The 21,869-nt window shown below is 40.3% G+C and overlaps 1 protein-coding gene across 1 annotated transcript in view; it reads right to left on the reverse strand.

The window, feature by feature from the left end:
• The window catches only part of GLT8D2 (glycosyltransferase 8 domain containing 2), a 42,002-nt gene that overhangs the window by 15,519 nt on the left and 4,614 nt on the right, over positions 1-21,869 (reverse strand). The window contains exons 2-3 of the mRNA NM_001046266.1: positions 7,568-7,614; positions 6,140-6,232 (exon numbers count right to left, since the gene is read on the reverse strand). Of these exons, the coding sequence (NP_001039731.1) occupies positions 6,140-6,232; positions 7,568-7,586 (112 nt within the window). The 5' untranslated portion in view covers positions 7,587-7,614. The remainder of the gene's footprint in view (positions 1-6,139; positions 6,233-7,567; positions 7,615-21,869) is intronic.

A 21,869-nucleotide genomic window follows, 5' to 3' on the forward strand; every position in this document is an offset into this window, starting at 1 on the left:
AGAACATTGGAAATTTAGCTGGCACATAGCCAACCACTATTTTTCTAGACTCCCTTGCAGCTTTAAGTGACTAAGTGTTGACCAGTGAGATGTTGGTGTCAGTATATGTGCAACGATTGTGTTTGCCTTTAAAAAGAATGTGGGGATTTCCCTGGTGGTCCACTGGTTAAGTGGTTGAGTGAAACTATTCTATATTCTATGATAGTAGATAAATGTCATTATCAATTTCTCAAAACCTGTAGAATGAATAACACCAGGGGTAAACCCTAATGTGAACACTGGTGGGGATTCCCCAAAAGTTCAGTGCTTAGGACTCAGAGCTTCCACTGCAAGGGGTTTGATGCCTGGTCAGGGAACAAAGATCCTGCATGCCTCGTAGTATGACCAAAAAAAAGAAGAAGAAAGAAATTAACTATGGACACTGGTGATAATGATGTGTTAATGTAAGTCCATGGAATGTAATACATGTACCACTCTGGTGCAAGATGTTAATAGTGCGGGAGGCAGTGCGTATGTGTGTGTGTATGTATGTGTTTGTCTGTGTGTGTATGTGTGGTGGAAGGAGGAATGAGAGAAGTCTCTGTACCTTCTGCTCAGTTTTGCTGTGAACCTAAAACTGCCCTAAAAAGTAAAGTCTATTAAAAAATCAACACGCACTTCTCGAAAAACTCCAGCCCAAACAGAAGAGAATCCAGTAAATCGTGATTGTTTTCTGCAGCCCTCTCAGCCTCCATTTCAAAGGCAGACCTCCTGCCAGGTGGGTGTGTCTCTCTCAAACCATTCTTAATGTACACCCAAAGCATGTAAACTACACACTGTATAAATATTATATGAAATTTGATGAATTATTTTAAAACCAAAATGAAATCATACTTTCATAGTCTCTGTAACTTGCTTTTTTCATATAACATACCACAGATATCCATCTTTCAATGCCAACATTGTGTTCTTTTGGGCAGTATTTCATAGCACCGATTGCTTTTTAAAATTTTAGCACTGAATGGGATAAAAATGTGCTACTGGATAAATTTATGTGGTCCAAACACTTTATCACGTATAAATGTATGGCCAATTAAATAGTCAGGATATGTGCTTTCTAACAGTTCTTTTTAGTTCAGTTCAGTCGCTCAGTCATGTCCGACTCTTTGCGACCCCATGAATTGCAGCATGCCAGGCCTCCCTGTCCATCACCAACTCCTGGAGTTCACTCAGGCTCACGTCCATTGAGTCAGTGATGCCATCCAGCCATCTCATCCTCTGTCATCTCCTTCTCCTCCTTCCCCCAATCCCTCCCAGCATCAGAGTCTTTTCCAATGAGTCAACTCTTCACATGAGGTGGCCAAAGTACTGGAGTTTCAGCTTTAGCATCATTCCTTCCAAAGAAATCCCAGGGCTGATCTCCTTCAGAATGGACTGGTTGGATCTCCTTGTAGTCCAAGGGACTCTCAAGAGTCTTCTCCAACACCACAGTTCAAAATTATCAATTCTTCAGCACTCAGCCTTCTTCACAGTCCAACTCTCACATTCATACATGACCGCAGGAAAAACCATAGCCTTGACCAGATGGACCTTTGTTGGCAAAGTAATGTCTCTGCTTTTCAATATGCTATCTAGGTTGGTCATAACTTTCCTTCCAAGGAGTAAGCGTCTTTTAATTTCATGGCTGCAGTCATCATCTGCAGTGATTTTGGAGCCCAAAAAAATAAAATCAGCCACTGTTTCCACTGTTTCCCCATCTATTTCCCATGAAGTGATGGGACCAGATGCCATGATCTTCGTTTTCTGAATGTTGAGCTTTAAGCCAACTTTTTCACTCTCCACCTTCACCTTCATCAAGAGGCTTTTTAGTTCCTCTTCACTTTCTGCCATAAGGGTGGTGTCATCTGCATATCTGAGGTTATTGATATTTCTCCCGGCAATCTTGATTCCAGCTTGTGTTTCTTCCAGTCCGGCGTTTCTCGTGATGTACTCTGCATATAAGTTAAGCAGGGTGACAATATACAGCCTTGATGTACTCCTTTTCCTATTTGGAACCAGTCTGTTGTTCCATGTCCAGTTCTAACTGTTGCTTGCTGACCTGCATACAGGTTTCTCAAGAGGAAGGTCAGGTGGTCTGGTATTCCCATCTCTTTCAGGATTTTCCACTGTTCATTGTGATCCACACAGTCAAAGGCTTTGGCATAGTCAATAAAGCAGAAATAGACGCTTTTCTGGAACTCTCTTGCTTTTTCCATGATCCAACAGATGTTGGCAATTTGATCTCTGGTTCCTCTGCCTTTTCTAAAACCAGCTTAAACATCAGGAAGTTCACGGTTCACATATTGCTGAAACCTGGCTTGGAGAATTTTAAGCATTACTTTACTAGCGTGTGAGATGAGTGAAATTGTGTGGTAATTTGAGCATTCTTTGGCATTGCCTTTCTTTGGGATTGTAATGAAAACTGACCTTTTCCAGTCCTGTGGCCACTCCTGAGTTTTCCAAATTTGCTGGCATATTGAGTGCAGCACTTTCACAGCATCATCTTTCAGGATTTGAAATAGCTCAACTGGAATTCCATCACCTCCACTAGCTTTGTTCGTAGTGATGCTTTCTAAGGCCCACTTGACTTCACATTCCAGGATGTCTGGCTGTAGGTGAGTGATCACACCCTCGTGATTATCTGGGTCATGAAGATCTTTTTTGTACAGTTCTTCTGTGTATTCTTGCCACCTTTTCTTAATATCTTCTGCTTCTGTTAGGTCCATACCATTTCTGTCCTTTATCGAGCTCATCTTTGCACAAAATGTTCCTTTGGTATCTCTGATTTTCTTGAAGAGATCCCTAGCTTTCCCATTCTGTTGTTTTCCTCTATTTCTTTGCATTGATCGCTGAAGAAGGCTTTCTTATCTCTTCTTGCTATTCTTTGGAACTCTGCATTCAGATGTTTATATCTTTCCTTTTCTCCTTTGCTTTTCGCTTCTCTTCTTTTCACAGCTATTTGTAAGGCCTCCCCAGACAGCCATTTTGCTTTTTTGCATTTGTTTTCCATGGGGATGGTCTTGATCCCTGTCTCCTGTACAATGTCACGAACTTCATTCCATAGTTCATCAGGCACTCTATCTATCAGATCTAGGCCCTTAAATCTATTTCTCACTTCCACGGTATAATCATAAGGGATTTGATTTAGGTCATACCTGAATGGTCTAGTGGTTTTCCCTACTTTCTTCAATTTCAGTCTGAATTTGGCAATAAGGAGTTCATGGACTGAGCCACAGTCAGCTCCTGGTCTTGTTTTTGCTGACTGTATAGAGCTTCTCCATCTTTGGCTGCAAAGAATATAATCAATCTGATTTCAGTGTTGACCATCTGGTGATGTCCATGTGTAGAGTCTTCTCTTGTGTTGTTGGAAGAGGGTGTTTGTTATGACCAGTGCATTTTCTTGGCAAAACTCTATTAGTCTTTGCCCTGCTTCATTCCGTATTCCAAGGCCAAATTTGCCTGTTACTCCAGGTATTTCTTGACTTCCTACTTTTGCATTCCAGTCCCCTATTATGAAAAGGACATCTTTTTTGTGTGTTAGTTCTAAAAGGTCATGTAGGTCTTCATAGAACCGTTCAACTTCAGCTTCTTCAGCGTTACTGGTTGGGGCATAGACTTGGATTACTGTGATATTGAATGGTTTGCCTTGAAAATGAACACAGATCATTCTGTCGTTTTTGAGATTGCATCCAAGTACTGCATTTTGGACTCTTTTGTTGACCATGATGGCTACTCCATTTCTTCTGAGGGATTCTTGCCCGCAGTAGTAGATATAATGGTCATCTGAGTTAAATTCACCCATTCCAGTCTATTTTAGTTTGCTGATTCCTAGAATGTCGACATTCACTCTTGCCATCTCTTGTTTGACCACTTCCAATTTGCCTTGATTCATGGACCTGACATTCCAGGTTCCTATGCAATACTGCTCTTTACAGCATCAGACCTTGCTTCTATCACCAGTCACATCCACAGCTGGGTATTATTTTTGCTTTGGCTCCATCCCTTCATTCTTTCTGGAGTTATTTCTCCACTGATCTCCAGTAGCATATTGGGCACCTACTGACCTGGGGAGTTCCTCTTTCAGTATCCTATCATTTTGCCTTTTCATACTGTTCATGGGGTTCTCAAGGCAAGAATACTGAAGTGGTTCACCATTCCCTTCTCCAGTGGACCACAATTCTTTTAACAGCTATTATAAAAGCAACTCATTTCTTTCCATGGAGAAAGGAGTTTGCAGTGGGATCAGCCAGCTGAATGTGTTGGCCTATGGGCAGGAAATGAAATGTGAGGAGTAAAGAGCTTGAAGTTCGAAAAACATTTGGCCTTATATGACCTTCTCTCTTTCTCAAAGCAATTTACTGAGTCATTCTTTCCGTACTATTGTGGACTGAATTGTATAGCCCTAAAATGCATGATGCTGAAGCCCTAACCCCCTAGTATTAAGTTAAATGAGGCCATTTGCGTGTTCAGTCACTCATGTCCAACTTTTTGCAACCCCAAGGACTGTAGTCTGCCAGGCTCCTCTGCCCACGGAATTTTCCAGGCAAGAATACAGGAGTAGGGTGCCATTTCCTTCTGCAGGGGATCTTCCTGACCCAGCGATTTCTTGCATCTCCTGTATTGGCAGGCAGATTCTTTACCACTAGCATCACCTGGAAAGCCCTAAATGAGGCTATTTTTGCTGATTAAAAAGTGACAAATGGTGTTTCCCTGGTGGGTGGGTGATAAAGAACCCACCTGCCAATGCAGGAGATGTAGGTTTGGTCCCTGGTCCAGGAAGATCCCACAGGCCATTGTACAACTAAGCCTATGCGCCACAGCTATTGAGCCTGTGCTCTAGAGCCCTCAAACCGCAACTACTGACGCCAGCACAGAGCCCTCACTCTGCAACAAGAGAAGCCACCGCACTTAACGAAAAGCAGCCCCTGCTCTCTGCAACTAGAGAAAAGCCTGCACAGCAGCGAAGACCCAGCACAGCCAAAAATAAATTAATTAATTTTAAAAAGATAGATTGGGAAAAAAAAAACAAACAAACAAACTTGGGGCCAGGAGTGTGTTTTAACACACCCTCTGGTGGTTCTTATAAGTGTTAAAGTTTGAGTAGGAGTAATAACTCTAGAACACAACTAAAATGTTAGTCTTGGTGGGTTTTCTACAAACAAGTCCTGGGAAACTGACCAAATTTTTGCTTGGCTCTGAACCCACCTATTGAAAAGACTAAAATTGTGTCCTTAAGTATTTTGTCTCATTCATTCCTTTATTTAGCTGTCCTGGGTCTTAGTTGTGGCATGCAGAGTCTAAATTTTATTATTATTATTTATTGGAGTATAACTGTTTTTCAGTGTTAGCTTCTGCTGTACCATAAAGCAAATCAGCTATATGTATACATGTATACATGTATCCCCTCTTGGACCTCCCTTCCACTGCCTCCCCCATCCCACTCATTTAGCTCATCATCAGTTATGGCATGCAAACTCTTAGTTGTGGCATGTGGGATCTAGTTCCCTGACCAGGGATTGAACCCAGGCCCCCTGCATTTGGAAGCTCAGAGTCTTGGCCACTGGGCCAGGGAAGTCCCAATTAGGTATCTCTTCTTGGTAGACTACGTGCCTGCTTACCTGCTTCATTCTTTTCTATATTCATTTTTATTGTGGTAAAATATGCAACATGAAATTTACCATCTTGGACTTCCCTGATGGTCCAGTGGCTAAGACTCTGTTTGCCCAATGCAGGGGGCTGGGGGTTTGATCCCTGGTCAGGGAACTTGATCCCACATTCCTCAACTAAGAATTCACATGTTGCAATTAAGATCTGGTGTAGCCAAATAAATATATTACAAAAAAATCTTACCATCTTAACCATTTTCAAGTGTACAGTTCAATGGTATTAAATACATTCACAACTGTTGTACAACCATCAGTATCACCCATCCCCATAACACTTTTCATCTTGTAAAACAGAAACTCTATACCCAGTAAACACTAATTCCCTCCCCCACCCACTCAGCTCCTGGCAGTCATCACTGTGTTTTCTGTCATCATGAATTTGGCTATTCTGTCTCATATTAGTGGAATCACACAGTATTCATCTTTTTGTGATTGGCTTGCATCACTTATCATACCTGCTTCATTCCTGAGCATGGTCCCCTTATGAACTTTCTTATACAGAATCCCACAGAGGGTCACAATCAGAAGGAACAGCAACACCTGGTTAACTGAAATAAAGATAGAAACATGTTCAAGTCTAACCTGTCAAACTGAAATTGTGGATTAAGTTTAGAATAGCCAGTGTGAACACATGTGCTCCCTGACATTTCTGACATACACAGAAGTACAGATCTAGAACCTTTCTCTAAGCAGACAGCATTTGGAGTCAAGGGTTAATCTATGATACTGATGATACTCAAGGATGTCAGGTGTAGTTTAAGAAGAGACAGGGCTCTTCCCAGGCAGTCTGATGTACAGATTACTTAACCTCCCTGAGCCTCAGTTTGCTCATCTGCTAAATGGGGATTGTAATAATAATCATTACCTTTCAGAGGTGTTTTGAGAGTTAACAAAGCCCATGAAGGCCCAATAAAGACTTTAAAACTCTTATGTATTATCATTTACTATTTTTGTGCATCAAGATATTCATTTATTGGCTTCATACTGATCTATTTTCTGGCCTCTAGGCATTTGTCTTCACATTTGGAAAAGGAAGGAGTTGGACAGTCTTCATGGATACCTTTCAGAGCTACATCCTAAAGCTCAGTTGTTCTGCCTTACTGACACCCACCATCTCCTCTCTGCCTTTCTGGGTTATCAGATTCAGACAGAGACAAGCAGGTACTATACTCAGTTTAAAACAGAAATACAGAGAAGCAGAAGACAAGAGACAAAATTTAGAGTTTGTCAATACAACTGATTAACATTCCCATCCCACAGCCAGTTTGGGGAAGCAGCCCAATGCCTCTACCATCTGACCCTTTTTTAGTATAAGTATATCCCATTCAGTATTGGGGATATACTTACACTAAAAAAATTATTCATAGTTTATTAGAAATTCAAGTCTAACTGGATATTTCATCTTTTTATCTGCTACATTGGGCAGCTCTACTCTGAGGGTAACAGTAACACAATTAGGTTATTATTTTCCCACTAGATTCACAAACAAATGGATATAAAATCACAGGCAAATCCAGGTTTTAATGGTGTCATAAGATTAAATAATTTGAGATGACTCTTTAAGAATAAGAAGACAAATTACAAATTAGACACAAACATGAATATTTATTTAAAATGAGAAAATAAACCATATTTGCAACTTTTATAGAACCATCAGACCACTCTCATGAAAAATCTACCCCTGAGCAAAACACTTAACTTTCTACAGAAATCATCCTCCTATGATAATGCTAAGAATTGCCTTTGGAAAACTATCCATGAAAATCAAAGAAAATTTCAAAAATAAATAAATAAAAGAAGAAGACACAGAAGAAGACCCAGCATCAAAACAGTCCTCCAAAATATCTATTTTAATCATAACTTTCCAAAGTTTGTAATCTTACTTTTTCGTAACAAAGCCATGTGGGTTCACGTGGATAAAAACTGTGACCTGTGGATTAAAGAATAAAATTTTGTTTAAGAGATAATCAACCCGAAAGTCATAATACAATTATTAAGGACTATGTCTTTGACTGTTTGAAATATGGCAAATTTTATAATCATTCTTAACTGTTCTGAATTTAGAATTTTGGAAACTATTTCATGAATGTAGATCTCACCTCTTCAGATTGATTTCTCTGGTTGTACAAAATGTGCAAAAAGCCCCCAATGGGAATCTTTTACCTTCTTCAAGAAGCTGTGGTACATATACACAATGTATTACTCAGCTATTAAAAAGAATGCATTTGAACTAGTTCTAATGAGGTGGATCGGAGAAGGCAATGGCACCCCACTCCAGTACTCTTGCCTGGAAGATCCCATGGATGGAGGAGCCTGGTAGGCTGCAGTCCATGGGGTCGTGAAGAGTCGGACAAGACTGAGCGACTTCACTTTCACTGTTCACTTTCCTGCATTGGAGAAGGAAATGGCAACCCACTCCAGTGTTCTTGCCTGGAGAATCCCAGGGACGGGGGAGTCTGGTGGGCTGCTGTCTCTGGGGTCGCACAGAGTCGGACACGACTGAAGCGACTTAGCAGCAGCAGCAGCAGCAATGAGATGAATGAAACTGGAGCCTATTATACAGAGTGAAATAAGTCAGAAAGAAAAACAGCAATAAGTATATTAATGCATATAGTGGAATTTAGAAAGATGGTAACAATAACCCTATATGTGAGACAGCAAAAGAGACACAGATGTAAAGAACAGACTTTTGGGCTTTGTGGGAGAAGGCAAGGGTGGGATGATTTGAGAGAATAGCATTGAAACATGTATATTACCATATGTGAAATAGATTGCCAGTCCAGGTTCGATGCATGAGACAGGGCACTCGGGCCGGTTTACTGGGATGACCCTGAGGGATGGGATGGGGAGGGAGGTGGGAGGAGGGTTCAGGATGGGGGACACATGTACACCCATGGCTGATTCATGTCAATGTATGGCAAAAACCACCACAATATTGTAAAGCAATTAGCCTCCAAATAAATAACTAAATAAATAAATAAATAAAGAACAGCCATGTGAGTTCCCTGGGTTAGCAGGTCAGATGGCACTAACTAAAAGAAATGTCACATAAGAAAGTTTCCTTGATATAAACTATCAATTCCATGCCTTTTCCTCTGTTATCATAACTTCCTTCCTTTGATAAGGATGCTCCTACATCTTTAGGAAACAGTAAGAAAACAGAACCATCCTTAGAGGAGTACACTTGACACCCCATTCAATCATTCATTCAGTAAACATTTACTGAGATCCTACTAAAAGTCCAGCACTGTGCTATGTCCTGGGGATGCAGTAATGAACAAACTAGTCCTGGTCCCTAACATCATGAAGCTATATTCAGTGGGAAAACCAGATATTAAAATGTAAGAAACAAAATACTTATCAGTAGATTATGAATAAAATAATTAGACATAAAGGAAACAACAGAGCTGCTGGAATAAAGATGAATAGAGGTAGGGAAGCATCTTGAAGACAAATCAGGAAAAGCCTTGAGGAGATGACATTTGATCAGGAGAAAGAGCAGGAGGCAGTGGAGAGAATGCAGAAGAGCATACCAGGCAAAGGGAACAGCAAGTGCAAAGGCCCTGGGGCTGAGGATCCTAAGTATCACAAGAGGCTCAGTGTAGCTGGAACATAGCGGACTAAGGGAAAGACTGACCAGAAGAGGCTGAAGACAAACTGTGGGGGTCAGTAAAGGAGTATGGATTTTATTTTAAGTGCATGTAGCCCCCTTCATCCACCTTTGTCTTCCTTAAATCCCTAAAGTAATGTTTTTCAAACATTCCCACAGAGATTCTTATGATAAAGGAAAGCAGACACTCAAAGTCATCCACAGTGAGTTGAAAATATCTAACAAGTTTCTTGCTTTACCTTTAAATTCATGTCAACTGTTACAAAAATATCTGAAAAAATAGTTCCTTTCATTGTCAGAAGAGCTCTTTTTGGGAAGAAAACTTTTCATTGTGAAATCCAGGTTTTCTATGCATAGATGAATGGATAGAGGTAAGAGAAGAAGAAAGCTAAGAGTAAATGATGAGCTGGAATCTGGTGGTTTGGCCGCAGCCCCAGAAGAACAGCATATAAGGTGGAGAAAGGTCCTGGGACAGGAGCTGTCAACCACCCATTAGAACTTACTAAACAACACATTTCTAAATAACCAACAGGTTACTGAAGAAATCAAAAGGGAAATCAAAAATTTTCTAGAAACAAATGACAATGAAAACACAACTCAAAACCTATGGGATGCAGCAAAAGCAGTTCTAAGAGGGAAGTGTATAGCAATACAATCCTACCTCAAGAAACAAGAAAAACATCAAATAGACAACCTAACTTTATACCTAAAACAACTGGAAAAAGAAGGAAAAAAAAAACCCAAAATTAATGGAAGGAAAATCATAAAGATCCAAGCAGAAATAAATGAAAAAGAAATGAAAGAAATAATAGTAAAGATTAATAAAACTAAAAGCTATTTCTTTGAGAAGATAAACAAAATTGACAAACCCTTAGCCAGACTCATCAAGAACAAAAGAGAGAGGAATGAAATCAACAAAATTAGAAATGAAAAAGAAGAGGTTACAACAGACAATGCAGAAATTTAAAGGATTATGAGACTATTATGAACAACTATATGACAATGAAATGGAAAACCTGGAAGAAATGGACAGATTCTTATATAAGTTCAATCTTCCAAGACTGAACCAGGAAGAAATAAAAATTATGAACAACCCAAGTACAAGCACTGAAATTGAAGCTGTGATCAAAAATCTCCCAAAAAGCAAAAGCACAGGACCAGATGGTTTCACAGGAGAATTTTATCAAACATTTAGAGAAGGGCTAATGCCTATCCTTCTAAGTCTCTTTCAAAAAATTGCAGAGGAACACTTCCAAACTCATTCTATGAGGCCACCATCACCCTGATACTAAAACCAGACAAAGACAACACAAAATAAGAAAACTACAGGCCAATATCACTGATGAACATAGATGCAAAAATCCTCAACAAAATTTTAGCAAACAGAATTCAGCAACACATCAAAAAGCTCATACACCATGATCAAGTTGGGTTTATTCCAGGGATGCAAGGATTCTTCAATATACACAAATCAATCAATGTGTTACATCATATTAACAAATTAAAAGATAAAAACCATATGATCATCTCAAGAGATGCAGAAAAAGCCTTTGACAAAATTCAGCACCCATTTATGATTCAGTTCACTTCAGTCGCTCAGTCGTGTCCGACTCTTTGCGACCCCGTAAATCGCAGCACGCCAGGCCTCCCTGTCCATCACCAACTCCTGGAGTTCACTCAGACTCACGTCCGTCGAGTCAGTGATGCCATCCAGCCATCTCATCCTCTGTCATCCCCTTTTCCTCCTGCCCCCGATCCCTCCCAGCATCAGAGTCTTTTCCAATGAGTCAACTCTTCGCATGAGGTGGCCAAAGTACTGGAGTTTCAGCTTTAGCATCATTCCTTCCAAAGAAATCCCAGGGCTGATCTCCTTCAGAATAGACTGGTTGGATCTCCTTGCAGTCCAAGGGACTCTCAAGAGTCTTCTCCAACACCACAGTTCAAAAGCATCAGTTCTTCAGCACTCAGCCTTCTTCACAGTCCAACTCTCACATCCATACACGACCACAGGAAAAACCATAGCCTTGACTAGATGGACCTTTGCTGGCGAAGTAATGTCTCTGCTTTTGAATACGCTATCTAGGTTGGTCATAACTTTCCTTCCAAGGAGTAAACGTCTTTTAATTTCATGGCTGTAATCACCATCTGCAGTGATTTTGGAGCCCAAAAAAATAAAGTCTGACACTGTTTCCACTGTTTCCCCATCTATTTCCCATGAAGTGATGGGACCGGATGCCATGATCTTCATTTTCTGAATGTTGAGCTTTAAGCCAACTTTTTCACTCTCCACTTTCACTTTCATCAAGAGGCTTTTTAGTTCCTCTTCACTTTCTGCCATAAGGGTGGTGTCATCTGCATATCTGAGGTTGTTGATATTTCTCCCAGCAATCTTGATTCCAGCTTGTGTTTCTTCCAGTCCAGCATTTCTCATGATGTACTCTGCATAGAAGTTAAATAAGCAGGGTGACAATATACAGCCTTGACGTACTCCTTTTCCTATTTGGAACCAGTCTGTTGTTCCATGTCCAGTTCTAACCGTTGCTTGCTGACCTGCATACAGATTTCTCAAGAAAACTCTGCAAAAAATGGGCATAGAAGGAACCTACCTCAACATAGTAAAGGCCATATATGATAAGCCTACAGCAAACATTATTCTCAATGGTGAAAAACTGAAAGCATTCCCCCTAAGATCAGGAACAAGATAAGGGTATCCACTTCCACCACTATTATTCAACATAGTTCTAGAAGTCCTAGCTACAGCAATCAGAGAAGAAAAAGAAATAAAAGGAATCTAGATCAGAAAAGAAGAAGTAAAGCTCTCACTGTTTGCAGATGATATGATACTGTACATAGAAAACCCTAAAGATAGTATCAGAAAATTGCTAGAGCTACTCAGTGAATTCAGCAAAGTTGCAGAATACAAAAGCAATACACATAAATCACTTGCATTTCTATACACTAACAATGAAAAATCAGAAAGAGAAATGAAGGAATCAATTGCATTCACCACACAACAAAATGAATTAAATATCTAGGAATAAACTTACCTAAGGAGACAAAAGAACTTTATACAGAAAATGATAAGACACTGATGAAAGAAATGAAAGATGACATAAACAGAGAGATAGTCAATCTTCCTGGGTAGGAAAAGTCAATATTGTGAAAATGACTATACTATCAAATGCAATCTACAGATTCAATGTGATCAAATTACCAATGGCATTTTTCACAGAACTAGAACAAAAAATTTTACAATTCATATGGAAACACAAAAGACCCCAAATAGCCAAAGCAGTTTTGAGAAAGAAGAATGGAGCTGGAGGAATCAACCTTCCTGACTTCAGATTATACTACAAAGCTACAGTCATCAAAACAGTATGATACTGGCACAAAAACAACAATATAGACCAATGGAACAAGATAGAAAGCCCAGAAATAAATCCATACACCTATGGGTACCTTATTTTTGACAAGGGAAGCAAGAATACACAATGGGGCAAAGACAGCCTCTTCAATAAATGGTGATGGGAAAACTGGACAGCTACATGTAAAAGAATGAAATTAGAACACTTCCTAACACCATACACAAAGATAAACTCAAAATGGACTAAAGAACTAAATGTAAGACCAGAAACTATAAAACTCTTAGAGGAAAACGTAGGCAAAACACTCGATGACATAAATCAAAGCAAGATCCTCTATTACCCACCTCCTAGAGTGATGGAAATAAAAACAAAAGTAAACAAGTGGGACCTGATTAAACTTAAAAGCTTCTGCACAGCAAATGACACTATAAGCAAGGTGAAAAGACAACCCTCAGAATGGGAAGAAATAATAGCAAATGAAACAACTGACAAAGGATTAATTTCCAAAATATACAAGCAGGTCATACAACTCAATACCAGGAAAACAAACAACCCAATCAAAAAGTGGGGAAAAGACCTAAACAGACATTTCTCCAAAGAAGACACAGAGATGGCTAACAAACACATGAAAAGATGCTCAACATTGCTCATTATTAGAGAAATGCAAATCAAAACTGCAATGAGATGTCACCTCACACCAGTCAGAATGGCCATCATCAAAAAATCTACAAACAATAAGTGCTGGAGAGGGTGTGGAGAAAAGGGAACGCTCTTGCACTGTTGGTGGGAGTGTAAACTGATACAGCCACTATGGAAGACGGTATGGAGATTTTTTAAAAACCAGGAATAAAACCACCATATGACCCAGCAATCCCACTCCTAGGCATATACCCTGAGGAAACTAAAATTGAAAAAGACATATGTATCCCATTATTCATTGCAGCACTATTTACAATAGCCAGAACATGGAAGCAACCTAGATGTCCACTGACGGATGAATGGATGAAGAAGTTGTGGTACATATACACAATGGAATATTCAGTTCAGTTCAGTTCAGTAGCTCAGTGATGTCTGACTCTTTGCAACCCTATGAATCACAGCACGCCAGGCCTCAGGAATGCATTTGAGTTAGTTCTGATGAGGTGGATGAATGAATCTAGAACCTGTTATACAGAGTGAAGTGAATCAGAAAAAGAAAGATAAATATTGTATTCTAACACACGTATACATATATATATATATATGGAATCTAGAAAAATGGTACTGAAAAATTTATTTACAGGGCAGCAATGAAGAAACAGACATAGAGAATAGACTTATGGACATGGGGAGAGGGGAGGAGAGGGTGAGAAGTATGGGAAGAGTAACACGGAAAAGTTACATTACCATATGTAAAATAGATAGCCAATGGGAATTTGCTGTATGGCTCAGGAAACTCAAACAGGGGCTCTGTATCAACCTAGAGGGGTTGGGTGGGGAGGGAGATGGGAGTGAGGTTCAAAAGGGAGGGGATATATGTATACCTATGGCTGATTCATGTTGAGGTTTGACAGAAAACAAAAAATTCTGTAAAGCAATTATCCTTCAATTAAAAAATAAATTAACAGCAACAAAAAGAACTTCTTTCCCTGTACAGATGGGCTCTCAGGACTTTAAAAGAACTGGAATTTTCAATACTCAGTCTGCAGCCTCTGCCATGCTCTGCACCTTCTAATCCCCACCCTGCCTCCACACTGCTTTTCTCATGAATCTAAAGACACACGTTGCTGTATTTGAGAGGAATCAAGGGAAGAGGGCATGTTCTTTATTTTGAACATGGAGGGTGGGTGGGAGAGAGAAGCAACTGATCTATAAAGCTCTGTGGGTATTGGACAGGAGAATGGAAGCCGTCAAGGACTGGTATAAAGTTTGGAGGGAATATTGCATTGGGGAAAGGAGAGTTAATTTCCTCTGAATTGCCAAATCAATGGTAGATGGCTAGAATCTTAACCTTTTTTGACACAAATATCTCAGAAGTTTGGTGAATCCTACAGATCTCTTCCCAGAATATCTTTAAAAGCTTAAAAGGTACATTTTGTTACAAAGAAAATCAATGATAAAATGTTAAAGCAAGCCATCAGAATATTGGGGGAAAAAACATATTTGTGATCTACCAACAAACACACTTCTTTATTAAATAACAAGGAATATTAGCAGGTAGAATACTTACTGTAACTTGAGGTAGTGACGAACTTTTAAAAATGTGAGATATTTGTAACAAGTGTAATGTAATATGAAAACATCTGATTTATACTGATAATGAAGTCACAGGTACCACAATTTTTGTGGTTTGTTGCCTTTATTCACAAGGGAAGGAAATGCTCAATTTTAAGGAGAGATTAGTGAAATTAAAGATTCATTTTTTCTCATCTAAGTGCCTGAGAAAATGAAATGTATCTATGGACACTTTAAGCATCTGCACATTTTAGGTTAAAGATTACAGAATTTCTGGGGCTGATTCAATGGACAGCTAGGTTAAGGTGTCAGAGAAAACTGACGTTTTTAATGTTTCACTTCATCTAGTAAAATTGCTTCTTTGGGAAGATTTGCCAGGTTTGTGCTGTAGCTTTTTGTAGCCCCAGACTCACAGAGTGTGTGTGTGTGTGTGTGTGTGTGTGTGTGTGTGTGTGGCAGGGAATGGGGGTGGGCTGGGGAGGAACTCGGGGGTGGGCTGTTGTGCACTGCAGAATGAGAAAGTGTCCCAGGCAAACAGTAGGAGAGGAGCAGGTTGATTCTCAAGGTGACTGCCAGGGGTGAGGAGCACAAATGAAAAAGAAAGCCCTCAAAGGAAGGCTGAAGGCATGCCAGAGACTGATCTGGGATAGGATTTGCCTGTTTTTCATAGCTGTACACTGCCAGGAGTAAGTACAATATCTGTCTTTTCACAACTTCATATAGACCAGTGTTGAAACACCTGCCTCTCCACTGAACATTATAGAAAATAAAAAAGGGCCCAGGACACAAACAGAAGGAGACTTTTCACTTGGTAATCTTACAGGACTTACTAAATAACCAATATGGCTCTCAACACCAATCAATTAAAATGGGCAACACTGATGTCCCACTGGTCTGTTCTGACTGATAAACAGAAGCCTTGGCACCCATAGAATGTTGAATGACATAAACGCATTATCTACTCAGTCAAATAAATAGTTAAGTACAAGAGAAGCTAAACACACATGCGCACACGCGCGCACGCACACACACACACACACACAACAAAGAGTGTCTGTCACATCATCAACCATCCTTATCTTCTCCCAGAACAACTTCTTACTTCTTTTGCTTGAGACAAATGCATAGCAAATTCCAAGCCATCTATCAACTAGATATATTACAGGAACAATTTCTTTTAACAGGAGAGGCAACTACCTCTTCAAAGAATAAAGAATTGGCCTTATAAGAACTATTCTGCCAAGATACTTGAAATATGTTGACAAGGTCATTTCTTTGTAGTGTCCTAGATTTCCATAAATTTCCTATTGTCAACTTCCGTAATTAGAAAGAGCGTTTCACTCAGGGAAACACAACCAGTGACATATAATAAAATTCAGTATACTTGCTTTTTAAAAAAAAAAAAAGACTTCCTTCTTGTGACATGTCAGTGATTAAAGGCATATCAGATCAGCTTCAAAATTTGATTTGTTGATTTTTTTTCATGTTTAAATTTTTACTTATAGTAAAATTCACTTTTCTAGTTGTACCATTCTGTGATTCTTAACACATGCAGAAATTCTTGTGATAATCCCAGCAAATGCAATAAAGAACAATTCCAGCACCTCCAAGGAATTCCCCTGCATTGCCCTCTCGAAGATGAACTCAACCTGACACCTAGCCCCTGGTAACCCCTGATCTAGTCTCTGTCCCTATAGTTTTGCCATGTCCAGAACATCATATGAATGGAATCACACACTTTACAGTCTTTTGAGACTCTTCTTTAGTTAGTTATTTTTGGCTGTGCTGGGTCTTTGCTGCTGAGTGGGCTTTTTTCTAGTTGTGGCAATCGGGGGCTACTCTCTAGTGGCAGTGTGTGGGCTTCTCAATGCAGTGGCTTCTCTGGTTGCGGAACAAAGGCTTTAGGGCACAAGGGCTCAGTAGTTGCCACTCTCAGGCTCTAGAACACAGGTTCAGTAATTGTGGTGTACTGGCTTAGTTGCTCCACGGCATGCGGAATCTTCCCAGACCAGGGATCAAACCTGTGTCCCCTGCATTGACAGATGGATTCCCATCCACTGTACCACCAGGGAAGTCCCTGAAACTCTTCTTTTGCTTAGCAAGAGACATTTGGGATTCATACTTGCTCTTGTATGTATCCATAATTTGTTCCTTTTGATTTTTTTGGCCACACTCTGTGGCATGAGGGATCTTAGTTCCCTGACCAGGGATTGAACTCACACCCCCCTGCATTGAAAGTACAGGGTCCTAACCACTGGACCACCAAGAAAGTCCCTTTCTTATTTCTGAGTTTTGAGAGTTCTTTACATATTCTGGATACAAGTCTTTTCTTAGATATGTGATTTGCAAATACTTTCCTCCAGCAGATGGCTCTTCTTTTCAATCTTCTAATAACAAATTTTGCAAAGCAAAAGTTTTCAATATTGATGATGTCCATTTCATCAGTTTTTTTCTTTTTCATATCATGCTTTCAATGTCATATCTGAGAACTTCTAGTCTAACTCAAGGTCATGATGAGTTTCCCCTGCGTTTCCTTCTAGAGTTTTATAGTTTTATATTTCCATTTTGAGTCTTTTTTTTTTATATGGCATGAGGTATAGGTGAAAGTTCATTTTTAATCATATAAATGTCCAGTTGCTCTGGGACCATTTGTTGAGAAGACTATCCTTTCCCTCGAATTGATTTTTTTTCTTTAATGTTTAATTTATCAAGGAGTTTGAATCTAAAGGATGACATGTGTTCTAAAGAAGATTTCTTATTCTCTCCTATGCGTTTTACAAGAATTATAGATCTGGATAGCAATCAGTGGCTAAAAAGTAACTTATATCATCAAATAAAGATTCAACATTTTCCAAGTACCACCAGACTTAAGGAGACAGGAAAAGGGCTGATATATCATTAAAAAGTTTCAACCAAACATTTCCCCAAATCCATTCTATCTTTGCACAATATTCTGGAGTATTTTATCTGTGCTCTGAAAATTCAAGAGAGCTAACAAACTCTCTGCTCTCAAAATATACCTCTTATAACTCTGCTTCCCGGTTGTCCCAGTTCCCCATTTATCTATATGATTATCATAATATCTTATATGTTCATTAGAAGAAGCAGTGGGCATTAAGAGAAGCAGAAGATAGCAGGGTAAGTTAGATGAAAAAACATGAAGTATAATCATTAGAATTTTAGATTTTAAAATTCATTTTAGCTTGGAAACCTAAAATTAAAATTTGTCACATATTCAATCATTTCTTTGTGGCATTTTCCAAGAGCTGAAAACTGATTTCATTTATCTTAAAAAAAAAAAGAAGAAGAAGAAGAGAAAGAAAAATAGCTAATTTGCCATAAATAACAATTTGTCTTGAAAACTCAAAGTTTATTTTAAAATTAAATTGATGCTTCTTAATTTTTCTCCTTCTAAGGAACTTCTGAACTTGATATTTGACCAGAGGTAACAGTTGGCAAACAAAGATTATTAACCTTTAGGAATTAGCAACATGACAGAGACACCCCAAGGGATGAAATCAGGAAAGGCAAGGTATCATAGTACTCCAGGGATTCCTTATGAACCAAAGTGTTTTGAGAACTTGTTGGCAGTGATCTGGGGAAATGCTTCAACGGGGATTTGATTCAAGCCTTTAATTCACTGTAAACAACTGGCTACAATGCCTCTTTCATTTTCCCGGGGTTCAGACTGCACACCCAGGAGCTCTGAGTGCATTGGCAATGGCCCTTTTCCTTTTCTCCTCATGAACTTGGGGAAGAATTGAGTCAAAAAGCACATTATTTATGGTTGTTCTGAGACTGGTTTCAGGTACTTTTTATCCACCTACTATTCTAGATGATATGTGTTAAGCTAACTTTTTAAGGCGTTGTCAACCTAACATGGTCTTTGACCACATGTCTGTTCCATTCCAAAGACCATCTAGTACCACGGGAGAGAATGAGAGGGAGGCCAGAAGGCTCTGGGCTCTGAATTCCTGAGGCCAGCTCCTCCCTGGATATCCCAGTCAGCCAACCCAATAAATTCCTGTCTTTTCCTTAAACAGCTTTGAAATGACGTTCCATTTCTTGCAAACAAGGATCCTTACAAATGCATTCCTTGTAACCAAAACAGTACGCACATTTAGAGAGAAGCTTGCAGGGGCCAGATGATAATAATAGGTACCATTTACAGAGCTTAATTTGCACCCAGATCTATGTTGACCATTTAGGTACATTATTATCTTTTTTAATTCTTATGAATAAACTTAGATGGATATATTACTAATTCCATTTTTCAAACGAGGAAACTGTGACTTAGAGTGACTTGCTCAAAATCACGCAGCTAGTATATAAATGGTGTGACAGGGATTTGAAATTAGGGCTTTCTGACTTCAAAGCTGATGCTCTTTAACCACAGGACTCTAGAAGAGCTATTTTGGCTACCCCAGAGGCAGGGGAGGTGGGCTCCAGGTAACAGATGTCAATGTGTGTTGATGAAATTCACAGCTCCCAGGGAAGTTGGTCCACTTTCCCCTGAGTGCTCGGTTACTCTAACTACTGAGGTCATACATCTGAAAAGGGTGGTATCTTTTCCTGTCCAGCATGTTGTCAACTCTAAACTCTGTTTGAGATAAAATAAGAGGCTTCAGAAACCTGATATGGCACATCTAACTGCAAGGCACAGCAGTGGTGAGCCAAGGAAGGGAATTCCTGAAACAAATTCTTATAGGAAAACTTCTAAGGTAATTTTGAAATGCAAGGTTGAGAGGAGTTCTTGAGAAGGTTTCCAAGAAAAAACTTCTTTTGTTTACTTTTTTAAAAGAATATGAGATTGTTATAGAGATTCAGTACGCCTGATTGGCATCTTTCTCCCTCTCTTTACAATTTCATCTCATCTCTGACGGTGGCACATTCCATTTAAAGCTGCTGTAAAGTGGTGTTTCCAATACTTGCAGGCCAAAGCGTTCTAATTAAGTAGGTGCCCAAGAGATGTTTGCATCTTTTAGAGAGGAGCTGATGGTGTGGATTTGGCAGAGGGAGCAGAAGTGTAAAGGGGTAGAAGAACAATGGGAGAGATCAGGGACGAGAGCTAGAGGGAACGGCTGCAGGATACCTTAAGAAGACACAGAGTAAGAAGCAGAGATCTGGGGCCAAGAGAAACTGGGGCAGAGGATGAGAGAGCTCTTCTGAGCTAATATGGCCCCTGCCAGCAAGGCAATGCATCACAAGACTCATTCCTACGTGGAAGAAGACCCGTTGCACGGCCATGCAGACCACCTGCCAGCTCTCTCCCACTCTACACACATCCTGTGTGTAGCCTATGGAACCCCACACTTGCCTGCTTTCCCACCCACTGTGTGATCACTCATTCTCAGATTCTTCGGCTATTCCCTCATCTCCAGAACTTCTAAATGGTGGAACAACTCAGGACTCAATTTTTTATTTCTTCTCTCTCTAAACTCTTGCCTTAGGCAGTCTCACCCTGTTTCCTGGATTGAATGCATGCATGCTCAGTAGCTCAGTTTTGTCCGAGTCTTTGCAACCCTGTGGACTGTAAGCTCACCAGGCTCCTCTGTCCAAGGGATTCCCCAGGCAAGAATACTGGAGTGGGTTGTCATTTCCTTCTCCAGAGGATCTTCCCAACCCAGGAATTGAAACTGCGTCTCCTACAAACTGCGTCTCCTACGTCTCCTGCATTGGCAGGTGGATTCCTTACCACCTCACACCTGGGAAGCCCCTCCTGGCTTGAGATACCATTTACATGCTGATTACTCCCAAATTACTGCCTGCAGCCCATTTCTCTCATGTGGACTCCAGACTCCTAAAGCCAAGTGTCTTTGGGCATCTCCACTTGGAGGCATCCTCATGTCGAAATCTTCGCTCCTGATGTTTCCCCACCATCATCTTTCCCAACTCCATTCTTATAATTGCTCATGAAAATAAGCTTGGTTTTGTCCCTGACTCCTCTGTTTCTCCTTCCCTACAGATGGATTGACAACAAAGCCTGTCAGTTCCACCTTCAAAATACATCCAGAATCTTCACCACCTGTACTGCCTTCACCCTGGCCTGATCAGCATCATCACCTGTACTGTCTTCGCCCTGGCCTGATCAACATTATCCTTTGACAAGATGATACGGTCTTTGTCCCCCTTCAATTGATTATTTTTTATATTAGATTTCTGTTCAGAATTCTCCGAGGCCTCTCTATTTCTCTTAGAGTAGAAGCTGAAGTCCATACAGTGTCCTATAAGATCTCACCCGATCACACTGCCCTCCTTGCCAGACACTCTTCTGCCTCAGAGCCCCTTACACTCCTGGCACCTGGAATGATGTTCCCTTCACCCAGAACACTCCTCCCAGATATCCACATGGCCCACTTCTTCACTTTGCTCAGACTCAGGCAAAAACCCCCTAACCCCAGCAATACATGTATTACTTCGTATTTCCCCAATCAGGGATTGAATGCCCCCTGCATTGGGAGCACAGAGTCTTAACCACTGGCCTGCCAGGGAAGTCTATATTCTTCTCAGCAATGACCACCATCCAACATGCTGCTCATTTTTCACTGGCTTATTGTCTGTCTGCTGCCAACAGCAGGGGATTCCCTCGTAGCTCAATTGATAAAGAATCTGCCTGCAATGCAGGAGATCTGAGTTTGATTCCTGGGTCAGAAAGATCCCCTGGAGAAGGAAATGGCAACCCACTCCAGTATTCTTGCCTGTAGAATCGCGTGGACAGAGGAGCCTGGCAGGCTATAGTCCATGGGGTCACAAAAGTTGGACACCGACTTAGCAACTAAACCACCAACATCCAACGATAGGCTACAAGTTCCACAGATGTAGGGTATTTTGTCTGTTTTTTCATTGCCATATGCCCAGTACAAGTGACCAGAGATATAAACTCTCAAGAATATTTCCTCCTAGAGGGAGGGATAAGCAAGTGGCCCTCTCCTCCAGGAAGCTGCACAAGAACATCAAACATCATCTGTTCTCACCTGAAATCAGCAGCTGCCCCAC

Source organism: Bos taurus, chromosome 5 (assembly GCF_002263795.3).
Source record: "Bos taurus isolate L1 Dominette 01449 registration number 42190680 breed Hereford chromosome 5, ARS-UCD2.0, whole genome shotgun sequence".
NCBI lineage: Eukaryota > Metazoa > Chordata > Mammalia > Artiodactyla > Bovidae > Bos > Bos taurus.